Source organism: Varanus komodoensis, unplaced genomic scaffold (genome assembly GCF_004798865.1).
Source record: "Varanus komodoensis strain SLA01 unplaced genomic scaffold, ASM479886v1 scaffold1, whole genome shotgun sequence".
Lineage (NCBI taxonomy): Eukaryota > Metazoa > Chordata > Lepidosauria > Squamata > Varanidae > Varanus > Varanus komodoensis.
In genome coordinates, this window is record NW_025335268.1 from 17601152 (window position 1) to 17615638 (window position 14487).

At 39.2% G+C, this 14487-nt stretch overlaps 1 protein-coding gene across 10 annotated transcripts in view; it reads right to left on the reverse strand.

The window, feature by feature from the left end:
* The window catches only part of LTBP1 (latent transforming growth factor beta binding protein 1), a 242920-nt gene that overhangs the window by 212246 nt on the left and 16187 nt on the right, over positions 1-14487 (reverse strand). For all 10 annotated transcript variants that reach the window (XM_044451089.1, XM_044451347.1, XM_044451264.1 and 7 more), the window contains exon 3: positions 5868-6153. In XM_044451089.1, the coding sequence (XP_044307024.1) occupies positions 5868-6153 (286 nt within the window). The remainder of the gene's footprint in view (positions 1-5867; positions 6154-14487) is intronic.

Genomic DNA, 14487 nt, shown 5'->3' on the forward strand with positions numbered 1-14487 from the left:
AAAGAATCAGTGACACAGGACATAGATTTCAGCTGTATGCCACAGTACATTAGGCAGAATATTGGATCAGATATAAAATCCTTTGTGAGTCACCCCTAATTTAAAACATTGGGAATATTATCAAAAGAGAAAAAACACATAAAAGCATTCAAAATATGTCAAAAAATAATTACATACTGCATTTAAGGCAATCTGCCCCCTCCAGCATCAAAAAGAAAAATGGTCTTTGAACTTCCCTTGCGGTGTGAGTAACATTTCACAGACATTCCCTAAGAATTCTCTATCTACACTGCATATCTCCTAGGGCAAGACCACAGAGGCTTATATTAAAAAGAAAGTGTCATGTTTAATCGCCTCTGTAGCTGCTTAAGCTGTTCCAACATCACATGTTGTAGAATCAATAGCATAACCCAGGGACCAATAAATAAATATTTTAATTAGGATTGAAGAGAGTAGGTTAGCAGTTAAACAGTAAACATACAGCTCTAATTAATGTAAAATGTTTTGTTATGCGTGGTCTTTATATGTATTTATAGAATTTGGATGTATCACTGAAAAACCTGACATTTGGGTAAATCAAGTCCTCTGAAGATGAGTTAGAAGAGGTTGAACCACTTTCCCTGAAAGAGAACCTTCACCACATTTTCTCATGCTATCCTGGCCAGAAAACAAGGCCTTACCTTTATTCTTGAACATAGAAGGAAAGTCGCTAGCAGCCCCTCCATGTACTAAATTTGAAGAAGCCAAGCTATCCAGAAAGAGGTAACCATCCTTTCAGAAATACAGTAGGCTCCTTTAAATAGATGAAGCACCAGATACAACAGGTTAAGCAATGATATTAATTAACTGGACTAAAAATAAGAAGATTGTAGAACCAAGCCTGAAACCACATTAGATAAAACCACCAGTCAACAGCAACTTGTCAATCACAGCAAAATTATCACCTACTAACAGCTCAGCAAATGAAATACCCTTTGCATGGAACTATCTATCTAAGCCTAGAACATGAGAGAAAAGTTCTGGAAAAATACTTCCACTGATTATCTCTTCCACCGCTCACTACACCAGAAGCTTAGTTTAAGAAAAACTGCACAAGTACAGACATAAGTATGAATCTTCCTACTCTGCTTGCGGATCTTTAGATTGAAACCAGAACCACATATGCCTTGTCAGGGATGTTACATGAAAACGAATGCAGGCTGCAAAGCAACCTCTTGATCATGTAAATGCTTTGCAGGTGGTGCTCTGGTTGGATCATGGCAACCACTTTATTCTATTCTCAGCAAAGTGTTCATTATTTCTATCACATATACCTGCTATGAAGAAAACAGAACCTGAGCATTTATAGGATTATATCTAGACTACCGGAGGGCAGAGTTCTAACCACAGGACTTTCCCACTGGAAGAAGGGAAAAGTGATTTTTGCCAAGTTTCCCTTCATCTGCAGCTGTGCCACTCCCCACAAAAGCTGCTCCAAAGGATGGGAAGACCCTCTAGAACAGAGCTGGTGTTCTAGTTCCTCCAATAGGATCTCTTCCACTTGTGGGACACCCTGAATCCAACCATCATTATACTGCTTTTCTTCCTGCAGCATTTACATCATCATGTAATGTACTGCTCTTTACAAAGGATCTCAAGCAAACATTTCCTTTCACTCTTTTCAGTTCAGTATTTTGTTTGCGGGAAATGAAGTGTGATAGAGAACTGAGCTTTCATGGGGTGACTCTTCTGAACTGAGGTAGAGGTACAGGACAAGGCCCCATGATACAAATTATGTAGTGTTGTCCTTGGCTGATGTTTGCTCATTTGTAATGTATTGGCCATATTAGTAATCTTTTGCTTAAACCCACAGGGACTAGAAACAATAATCTATGTATTTATTCATATTCAACTACTCCCTGAGGAAAAGAAGGCCCAAATGAATGTTCAAAATCAGGCATATACAGAATGAGCAAAAATAGGTGGTTCAAAGTTATGCTTCCAAGAAATGACATCTTTCAGGGAACTCAAACCAGCCTCTTCAAATTCTGGCAATATGTAGCATAAAAATAAATACAAGGAAAAAGAAAAGTGAAGTTTGCCACCTACTGCCCAATAGCATAATACTAAATATTCATACAGTATTCATTTTATATTTCTGAAGCCCCTTAAAGAAGTTATCTGTTTACCAACTGTTACGTACTTTCACATTCCTTGTTCTCTTTTTCTCTCTCCACTACTTTTCCATAAAATATTTTTATTCATATACACAAAAGCAACACTGCTAACTAAAATAGAGTATCATATGAGCAGCATATAATAAACGTGAAAGGATTACAATAAAGTTTAATATAGTAAACAGGCCATCAAGGAATTCCTTTGAAAAGAAGCCAGCAATGTCATGTGCTTTAGAAGCCTGCCCTCAAGTTAGATACTATGGATTAAAAAAATTAAAAATGCTTCAGCTTCAATTTTCAGAAGATTGTTACCAATGAAACACTTATCCTATCCACAGGCCACATAAATATACATACACCTTGCCTATGAAAGTTTTCACCACAATAAATATGCAGGTGTTTATGGTAGTCTGAGGCTCTCATTGTTTTAAATAAATACTTGAAAACTACAGTGATCAATGAAAGACAGGTGCACATAGACTTTTCAGTAATACCAAGTGCAGACAGTACAGAAAAGAAAGAATTTTACAAGAAATACTTCTAAAATGTTGGAAATTGTCTATTACGAAAATAAAATAAAATAGATAAAATAAGCTAAACTACAATCCAATGCAAATTCTTTATTATCCCAAGAAGCAAGAACAAACATACCTAAGATTAAACTTAGTATCAACTTCCTCTTCTGGACAAAACCCCAACAAGAACATTGTTGAATACATAGGGATTTAAACCTAGACTTTTAAGAGCTAAGCACTCAAACTCTTTTTGCCCGGATTGATAAATGTGTCAGACTGTCCTGGGCTGAGGTTCTTCCTCCAAGCAATATCAGTCTCATCAGCATTTCTTTGCTAATGATTTCCATTGTTGCATTTGACAATAAACAGACAAATAAGCACTTCACAATACGCCAAACTGTAACATAGAACAAGTCTGTACACACCACAGCAACTCACTCAGTTACAAACTGATGATGTATTGGATGACAACTGTTTTGGTTTCCATGGCCTATTCAAGCCAATTCCTTCCAATTCATAGTATGGGATTCAGAAATTCTGTAACCAGAGGTTAAAGAAGAGGGAAAGAAGCAGTTTTCACTGATTTTTTCTTACAGCCCCTTCCACACCCTGAAAATCTACCCAAGAGTATACAAGGATGCTCTGGAATGGCATGAGAGGTAGTGCAGGGGCTGCACACAGGGACCTTGCAGAAAACTATTTCCCCTCCTGCTTCTGTGAACAGAAGCCTCTGCAAGATTGCCAACTCTTCTACAAACGGAAAGAGTCCTTTGGTTCACAGAAGACTTACTTTGGATTGAGAGTTAATCAGTAAATGCATATAAGCTAAACGATATTAAACAAAGAGCATCTATCTAATATTTTTAAAGTCTCAATTTTTATATGCAACATTTGGAATTGCTGCAACTAGAAAGTCTAGGAAGAAAAGATGCTATGCAACAATTGTTCAGTTAGTTCATGAAGCACCACTTTTATTTGTACTAACGTACAATGCTTTCCACAAGTAGTCAATTTCCTCTGATTGTGTTGCCATTAGATAAAAGCATGTAATTAATACAGGAAAATGAAACTGTAAAAGCACAGAAGTTAGCCAACAATCCCTGAGACATTATTCATTCTAACTTTTAAAAACTGATTAGATACTCTGGACAATGCCCAGCCAACTATCTGCTTTTCATCTCTGTTGTGTTTTGCATATCTTTTGCTTTTCTTTTGTTCTAGAACACCATCACCAGTATGGCTTTTCTCTTTCTCATCCCTTCAGCAGTCTTTTTGTGTACTTTAATGTACATGTTCTCTTGTATAAATCCAATCATGTGTTCCCTTCTGTCATTTATATAAGTAGGGATGGACAATTTGTCAATGTTGCTTTCTTTCAAATTGTTTAAATATCAAGCTCCCTCTGCCCTAATATGAAAGAAATCATGGATTTGGGTACATTCTTAACAAAAACGAACTGAAACCTAATTCTCACTCCTCTGCTTTGGACAAATTTAATAGGCATAACTTTCCCAGATGGGAGCAGGGGAGAAGGCGGGATATGTTGTATCTGTTAAAAGTGAAAAACCAATCAGCAAAAAGACCCCTAACTTGGGGCACTAACAGGCTGAATGTGGCATTCATATTCAAACTTCTAAGAGCACTCAACCCTGGATGGACAAATATGTCCATTTCAGTTTCTTCCACCTTCCATTTTATAAAAAAAATCAAGTTATTTCCGTATCAAGTATGAAGACATTTGTGAATTTTGATAAAGCAATCTGAACCAAGGTTCCTACCCAAAGCTTATTAAGATAATATAAATAATATCTCTGAGGGAGAATTGAACCACATTTATTATAAGGCATACAGTTTTGTTCACAACACACAAAACTGATGGTGTGATGTCATCCTCCTGAATTCACACAAGTATCAAGACAGTTTCACTGCTGATGTCCTCAGTATGGATTTTCTTCCTAGGAGAGGAACAGCAGGCCTGCCCTCTACTGGTATTTCGGAAACTAGGGAAAGCTATTTTATTCTGAAAAGAATTTGAGGTGGTTAGTTGGAGAGGTTTTTTTTTTTTAGCTATACTGAAAATTTTATTAAGAGTATCTGCTGCTTTTGTTTATAATCTTTTTTTCATTTCAATATTTCTTATTGTATGACTTGCATTTTTAATGTATCATGTTGTATAACTTGAATGGTTTTTATGGGCATGTGTAGGTATTGTAAGCCATCCTGAGGGCTCTCCTCTCATTTTTATTAATTATTTAAAATTTTTATATACTGCTCTATAGCTATAAACAAAGAAATGAAGAAGAAAGCAGGAAATTATTATTGTTATTTTACTATTATTATTAATTAATAATAATAAAAATGCAGAGCTAAAGCCTTTAAATCAGACTGCACCAAAAAGACCATCAGTGGTTATTCAGAGGAGACTTGTTTAAATAAACATGTCTTCAGCACATGCCAAAAATGAAGTGCCTGTCTGAAATCATGAAGGAAGGAATTCTGTAGTCAATACACTAAAGGATCCAAATTAAGTGGGCTCCAAATGAACTGCTGGTCCATCTAGAACGACCATCTGATAACCTTAGTAACTAACCATCATGGTGGGACACAAATTCCATAGACAGACAGATAGCAAGCAGCATAAAAATGGGAAAGAAAATTAAGCCTGCAAATATCTTTGCCTCCAAAAGAGAATACATCATGCATACGAAAAGGAGAAATCTTATTAGGCGATGGTGCATTTCCATCTAAGAAAGTCACATTTTTCTGTACTGAACTGGACAGTTCACTCATGCCCGCAGGCTGCCCATGACCAGACTTTGCTTCCAACTCCCCTTAACCACTTTCCCAAACCCAGACAATGGCAATATTGAACAAAACTCTGCAGCCTCCAGTGTACCACTGTTACTGAAATAAGAGCATCCCCACATGCCATACTTCAGTGTCACAAAGTTGACATTATTCTGTCATTTTCAAAAGCTATTGTATAATTATCTTTGAATTGGGTTTAATGTAAGAAAAGAGTAAGACTGGAGGCCTTCAAATACACAAGTGCTTTCAGTCTGAATGCTAAAGAAATGCTGATCTCACCATTTATGCAAATCTGTAGATAAAACTGAGAGGCTTAATATAAGAAGGTAACAATGCATTACCATCCAAAACAAACATTAAAAAACACAGAGTGAGAGAAAAGGCTTACTGTGACTGCATTTGCTGTGCCAGTCCAGAAGGTTTCTGCTTGAGTGTAAAAGTCATTTGAGCCATGGGATTGACTTTTTGTTGCACATGCACTTTCTTTGAAAATGTCTGCTGACCAGACCGTTGAGGAATAGGCCATGATGGAGTTACAGGACCTGGTCCAACAGGCGAAACTGTTTCTTGCTTAGTTGCATCCTCACAAATGTTGCCTTTTGTCCCTGGTTTACACACACAAAGCTGTGGTCGCAGACACATCCCTCCATTTTGGCATGGCGGTGAACAGTTAGCTAAAGAGAAGAGATAAATAAGTGAACAGCAAAAACCTTATTCTTTATACAATGTGAGCACTATAAAATCTGGAGGTAAAACCTACCCCTTCAAAGTAAACCTGAAGTAAATGGTGCCAGAACTTGACAGGATATGAGAAATTATCTGCTTTTGCTGAACAGCAGACACTGATGTGCTAGACATAGTACAGATTTTAGGCTCCACCTTCTGTTCTATGCATTAGGCAATCATATTTATTTATTCCATTTTTCCTTACAACAAACTCAAAGTGGCTCACATCATTCTCTTCCTGCTGCTCTCAATCTTATCCCCACAACAACAACCCTGTAACAGTCACCCAGTTGGCTCCATGGCTGAGTGGAGACTAGAATCCAGATCACTTGAATCCCAGTCCCACACTAACCACTACACCACACTAGTTCTCTATATGATCTGGCAGTATAATAATTAGTATGGTGTTGAAATTAAGGACTTCCACAGGATGAAAGCCAACATTGCACAAGCACAGATGAAATCTCCATATAGGTTGCTCTTTGCTCACAAATACATCAGTGGCATATGAATCTGCTTTGTGAACTTTATATCAACAGAAAAAGAGTCATACATAAAGACACATCTCTACAAGGCTGCCACGTCATTTAGAAGAGGAAAGTAGGTAACATAAAATAAAAGCCCAACTCACCCCTCATACATAGTACTAGCGAATAAGTTAGTTTAAAATGATGATGTCTATTATCCTTTGTAGACTTACAGAAAATGCTGTAATAAGTGTATCATTACTGACAGTTACATAGCAATCCTACTACAAGCTATGGGGACCTCCAACAATAAGGCAATAGAGTCTTCAAACAATCTAAGGTTCTTGCCTGTTGGGAATGAAAAAAACAATCAAGGTCAGGCCGATTTGCACTCATCAGATGAGGAGTGACAGTGGCCCTCAGAACAGGCACCCCCAGACACTGAAATAGGATGGCAGAAGGACTTATCCCAAGGCCACCCTCTTTAGGTGCTTAGATGGACTTGGATCTGCAACTGATGGAAAGGAGCGTGGAACAGGAGGGACAGGAGTCAGCTGAGCCTGGTACAACTCTTGATCCCATGATGCAGCATTGCAAGAGAAGGGCTAGCCAACTAGAAGGGTGGTATACAGAGATGAAGTATGACCACTTCCAAAAGGGCGCTCCCAGAGGGAGAGGCCTCAGGGGTTCAAAAGAGTGTTCTCAGTAGTGGCTAGATTGGGTTCAACAAAGCACTGTGTGCATGCTCAGAGACTTACTCTGACGTGATTGTGCTTCCTGGAACTTTGGGGGACGAAGAGCTTTTGCAAAGGACTGGTCTGTTGCCTTGTATGTGCAAAACTAGCTCTTGACAATGCCAGACTCAAGGACAGAAGTGAAGAAGGAACCATGTTTTTGGCATCTCCATTTCTTGGACTTCATTGGAATTTTTATAAAATGAATCAAAACCTGGGTCAGAGCAGATCCTTGGCCAGTTTTGGAGCTTTCTGGGCACTCTCACTGACACCCTCATTCCTAACTTGGCTTCTGATGTGAAAAACCACCAGCTACAGAGGCTCCTGAAGCAGCAGATGGGGAATTCCAAGGTTAGAGTTCCCTCTCTGAGAGTCACTTGTTATTTCCAAAATCTTGGATTTTCTGGGTGCAGTCTGTCATGTTACCCAAATGCAGGTAGTAAGGCTTGTTGGAGGGAGAAATAACTCTCCAATAATAATCCACGGGCTGTTGTAGGGTTATTAGAGGGTTCCCCCACATTCCAGCAAGTCATGTCTTCTGAATTCAGACAGTACAGGAAAATCTATCCAGGCAGTGATCATGGAAATTACATCCAGCATGTACTGAAACTTAAAATAAGCCACCTCAGCCTATTTTGATTGTGTGAACCATCACACTCTCCCGAACCTCAGCAGGGAAGAGTCAACATTCCCTGTAGCCAATCTTGCAGAGATAATACTTTCTGAAAAATTAATGGAAAATTATGCTTATAGATCTATGCATATTGGGAGAGTGGGGTTTGCATTTAGTAAACAGATAATTTGGGGGGGGAGAGTACAAGGGAAGGGATAGTTGCATTGGCTTTTTCACATTTTTGTTTGTTTGTTTCATTCCAATACATATCAAGTGCATTTTCCTCTTTGAAATCAACTCCATGATGTAAATTGAAGTTGGCAAGCACTTTCCATCTGGACTAAAAACCAATTGTTGTTTCCAAAAATCAGATTGCTTTCAGAACTTGAATGAAAATAAACCATAACCTCAGTGTTCCTTCGTCCTCCCTGTCTCAAGGGACCTTTCATTGTTATAATACACTGTGAGGTACTGGCAATGCCAGACATGCTCTCCAAGACCCAGAACACCCAACACCTGCAAAACCGTAACAACTAATTTGGGTGAGAGGAATAGACTACCATGTAGTTGTTCAAGGCATGATTCAAATTCCTCAGAAGCCTCTCTAATTAAGACAGGTGAGGTTTGGCGAAACAATCTAGTCACCTACCTGCAGCTTCAATCCATCACTGGATCTCAGCATTTAACCAACAAATATCAACAGGCACATACCTTTGTGTTTCACAAGTGCATTCGATCTGCTGAGTTTGAGAAATGCCCCAGGGAAGGGGCCCTCTAAAGTGTGTCCCCTCCCCATCCCAGGCATCTCTCTGGCCAGAACTGCAACCACACTTTCTCCTCTCCATAGTTCACTGTAGCAGCCACTCTTTATCCCACATGCTTCATCACCTTTTCTCTTTTCCCTGCAATCCTAGTTGCTCGCTGCCCCCCAAGTTTACCAGAAGGTGACAGAAGGCAGCCCGTCTGCCTTTTTGAACATTAGGTAGGCATATCATGGAGCCAAGCATCCACTGCCAAAGCTCCAGCTCACCACCTTCTTTCCTCAGAGAGCCTCTTATGGGGCCCAGCAGCATTCTGGGGAAATGGAATGGATGTGGATGACTAGAGCCTCAGCAGCAGGAACTTTCTCATGCTGTGCACCCATCCCCAGTGGATGGTGCAATATTCAAATTGGTTGTGGAATGTGACTAGCACATTCTGCAGCAAACTGTGGGTTATTTAATGAACCCATATTCTGTCACCATTACATGCAAACATAACATGCGGTCAATGAGTTTTGTCAACTTCTTTTGATAAATGTTCAGTAATAAGTTATTACAGTAGGCTTGCTAGGCCTAGCATGCAGTCTTATTGATGCTTATTTGTCAACTAAAGAATGAAAAGATCCATATATACCTATATTAAGCTTTTCTCTTGCTTACTTCAAACAGTACTTCAAGGGTATAATCCTATGCATAACTAATACAGGCTAAGAAATCTGGGATTTGTAGGTCTTTCTTTGGTCTAAACATGCCCTAGCAGTACAATCACATGCATATCTACTCAGAAGTAAATCCCACTGCTTTCAGCTCATACAAGGATTGCAGCACCTCCTACCCATATAACCTTTGCTTCAATTATCAGTATCTCAATTATTACTTTAAAGGGAAAGCATAAGTAAAAAATTTAACAGATTTTCTTTAAAATCTACATTGCCTATCTTTGCCACAACAGATACACTAAATATTTTTTACAAGAAAAAGTGTAGCAGCTTCCTTTTGGTTCTACAGCTTAAAGAACAGGTGTGCATACAAGCGAACCAAATGCTGATACATAGGCATTGCTCCCGCCTGCTGATCTGGCTCTGTCTTCAGACATGTAACAAAGAGCAGTGCAGTCAGGATCCCAGTATGAGAAGAAGAGGTGAGACCATCAGCCTTTACGCTTCCCTTCTACTGAGGATTAACACTGGGGAGAAACAAGCTAGCCTTTCAATGTGTATACTATAGCCATCTCCCTTCTCTGGCAACCAGCTCTGGGAAGGTCTTTTAACATCCAGGCAGAGGAGAGGACAGAAGGGAAAATAAAACAGGAAGGAAGAGACATCATCTCTGTCGGAAACCATAAAGCCTTTTTCTTCATCTCTTGTGGAAGCCACATTCCAGTGGTGGGCAGGACAAAAGGATAAGTGGGTGGAGTCCATGGATGGGACCAAATATACATGTCCATAGTGTTGCAATTAGTCCTTTGAAAAGCCTCCACTGGCACTAATGGAAGCTTTAAAAAAGTCTAAATGCAGCACTTTTAAGAGAGCTGAAAGCAGGGAAATCCCTAATTTCCAGTCAGTTGCTGATCAGAGGTAAACAATTTTCAGGTTGTAGAGGACAGGGGATGTGTGAGAGGCAGAGGTTTAGTTTCAGGTTGGCATTCCTGTACTAACAAAACAAAGTCAGGATGCCACAAAAAGCATAAAACAGAAAGGCGTTATTTATTTTCATATGTGAACTTTGTGGTGCAAATTTTACTGCAGACCTCACTGATCTCACAAATTTACATCATAATATACTGACATGAAACTAGGTGTATCATTCTTTACTTTCTATTTTTATGTTTTCCATGATCTTGTGACTTGGTGTTAGTGCTGCAATAACCTAGCTCAGTTCTAACTTTGCCAGTATCTCACCAACCCAACCATGAAGTTTTCTCCCCACCCAGCTGGCAATGTCACACTCAAACTAACCCCAAAGGTACAGGAATACCAGTATTATGGTTACTTTTTAGTCCTGATAATAATTCACCCAAATATATTTACTGAAATTAGATAAAAATACACATTCAGATAATTGTAGAAACCTGCAGTACAATTCCAATGCTTTAAAAGAGCAACCTCCCATATATTGACACAAAATGCTTACGCAAATAAAAATCTTTCTATAATTAAAATAATTAAGCTTAACTCCTTTTTCACAACAGCAGATAGATGTGTCTTTTAAATTATAAGTTAGACCTTAACTATTACCCTGTGGCTGGATTCTCATTTTAATTAATCCAAAGTATACATGGGAGCCTCATCCAGTGTTACACATGAAGTGTATAAAACACTACACATCATTGTCCTCTTGTACCATCTGGCTTCAGCGCAGAAACAAGCAACAGCATGTCTAATTCACATGTTAGGGAAAGAAATTTGAGTCAAATTGTTTTTATGCAATGGTTGGCAGCAGGTGAGAAAAGACTGCATTGTGTTATGGCGGCAAGTCACAGCTGCCCTTCCTCTGAAGTTATAATAGCAAACTATCAGATCACCCAATAGCAAAATACTAGGCTCCAGTTTTAGTTCAAGATAAAAATGGATTTCTCTCTTGTGTATATAAAAAGCCACTTTTTTTCCCTAACTGTCCAACAACACAGAACAATGTGCCATTACAGAGCCACTGCAGCAGATTTAGAGGCCAGTTCCATGCATATTCATGAGGAAATAGTCCAACAGAATCAGCAGAACTGCATCACTACTGGTAATGTTGTTTTCTAATAGCAAGTTTCCTTTAAAACTGAATTTTAAAAATTGAATTAAAAGGAAACATTGCTTTTTTATTTTTGTACTTGAGGTAGTCTCTGTGCAGCTGCACTCCTGGCCTGAGAATCTGTTGCCTTATTTATGTCACTTTGGTAAGGCTAAGAAGGATTAATGTCTACATACAGATTCTGTAACTTTGCTCCTGGTGAGTCAAACATTAAAAGACAATGCTATTTTTTCTTAAAATGCGGTAGTTACTGTACACATGCAGCTTTTCTTTATGCACACCACTGATGTTACAAAATTAGTACAAGTAGTATCTGAAGAGCTAAACAGCTATGGTCCCCTGGATGGGCACTAGTAACATCCTCTATGATGGGTTGTCCTTCATGCTGTTCCATAAGTTGGAACTAGCGCACAATGCATCAACCTGGCTCTTGTCGCAACTTGCCTCTTTTCAGCAAGTGACACCTATACTGAAGGAACTACATGGGCTGCCTATCCCATACCTGACCAGTTTTAATGTTTAATTATTGATAACAAATGCTCTAAACTACTTGGGACCAGAATACAGGTGGACCCCAAGTTACAAATTATGTCCAAGTTATGAACAACCCATCCTGACAAAGCTGCCATAAAGTTTTTTTTAAAATTACTATGGAAAATCATCACCACCACAGAGAGGGAGAAGGAGAGAGAGAGAGAAAGTGAAAAAGTAGAGAATGAGACCTCCAAAGCATGCTTTCCTGCTCTGCCCATCCAGAGAGAGAAATCTCTTTAGCATTTCCCTACTGCAAAGAGGAGAAACCAGTGAGTTTGGGGAGTGGGGGAGGCTAGAGATATGTATTTTTTTCTAGTTTCACAGGGGTCATGATCCCCTTACTGCTGTATAGGTAGAGGGCTGACTATACATGATCCAACTTACATTCAACTCGACTTAAAGACAAATGTCCATTTTCTCAGGGACAGAACTCATTCAAAAGCTAGGGATTCCCTATATTTGAGAAAGCACTTTTAAATGAGAGGCACTCCTGGTAGTTCTGCATGGACATATGGATCATCTAGAATATAGTTTCCAGTGTATTAACTCCTTCTTTGTGGAATTCCTTGATGTTGTTGCCTGGCAAACAATGCTGTTGTTGGGGTTTCTGGCATCTGCTGAAGGCATTTGGATGTAAAAATGTTTTAATAAATAAATAATAAATAATAAATGTAACAATAACACATACTGTAATAAAACATCCCAGATATACCTGTGACCCTACCCTGGTGGAATGAATGAAACTGGGATGGAGGCATAGCAGGTCATGAATGGCACACCCATATCAAAAGCACAGTGTTACACCAGCTTCCCTGGCACAGAAAATTCCTACTGACTTTGGTGACTGCCAAGTTGTGTATTTTCCCTTGTGTCAGGATGTATACAGAGGGAGAGGGAGAGAGGTCCTCATTTCCAACAGCATCATGGGTAGGCTCCTTCTACATGTATGTGGCACATGGGTTTCAGTGTTGGCTTGGTCCTTCATTGTGCAATTCTGGTAGTGCTTCTGGAGACACTGCCATTTACATAGCATGTTTGCATTTTCCAGTAGCGGCTTAGGATGGGCACAACAAATCAGGAGTGCCAGTTTGAAGAATATTAATAGTTCAGTTGTTCCCACTGGCAGGATAAGCCAACCAACAGCAAAAGACTAGAGGCACCATCAGACAAGTATGTGAATGATAAAACAAAGTTCCCCAGAATTCTGGCTTTTTGTTCCATGCCAACACAAACTATGTATGCACCTCAGTACTCACCTTTCCTAATATGCTCAGAAAGCTTTACTTATTACTTCTGAAAATGAAGCACTTTGGGTGTGGTTGCCTAAGAACTGTGCAACACTCTCCTGAAGACGAAAGCAATTATGGGTCAGGTTGTGGGTTTTAAATGGCTGCATGAAGGCTTGCAAATTGCAGCAGCTGCTGCTGCTCTCAGTCACCCCAGAAATTGCATATGTCACAATCTGGATGATATATCAGTGACATAAAGAAATCAAGAGAGGTATATTAGTTTAAAACCTGAAGTGAACCCATTCTCTTATGTATGTTACGAGATGGTTAACATAAGCCTCTGCATAAGATGAACCCCAATACCACTCAGAGGTCAAGGTTCTCAATTACAAAATAAGCAGCAAGCTTCTGAGCCTCCACATGAAACATGAACCCATTCATTGGAGGAGAAATGACATAAAGGATCATGGAGCATAGATTTCATACCACAGAGTCTAATCACGTGTTAAGACACAGTTTTTAGTCCATGGGCTAAATAAAGTTAACTCTAAAGAGGGATCTATTTTGTTTTGTTTTTTAGGGGCAAAAAGAAGAATGAAAGCTATCATGATTCTAATAATTTAGAAATATTAGTGGAGTGGCAAGATCACATTAGAGCACATTCATTTGAAGAAAAAAAAAGGACTTGCTATTATTTATGTACAATTTTATTTTCTTGAAGTATGTTGGGAATGCTCCAGGCAGCAGGCATAGCCCCAAGCTACACAACAGGCTGAGAAGCAATGTATGCATAGCCAGAGAGATAGAGGCTCAGGCAAAACATGGTTTTGACATCAAAGCCTACATTTCTCCCCTGACTCCTTCCCTTGTTCTAGAACTATGCAGGGCTATCTCAAATGTAATACATAGTCTATTTTGGCAGCTCTGTGAACAAGCTTAGCAGAAATACTGGGTTGTTGTGCTCTCTCCCTCTTTCTTCACATCATGCACTTCTCTACAATTTCCTCCTTCCCTCCCTGTTTCAAGGCAGATCATAACTCAAGATCACGCCCACCTTGCAAACCATGGTCTGTAAAGAGAGCTTAGAAATCCGTCGTTTCCAGTCCTGGTTTTTGGGGACAAAAACAAAGCAGCTTCCCAGTTTGGATAAAATGCTAAACTATGACTTGCCTAAAACCTGGAAGAGATGGAGAGAACCACAA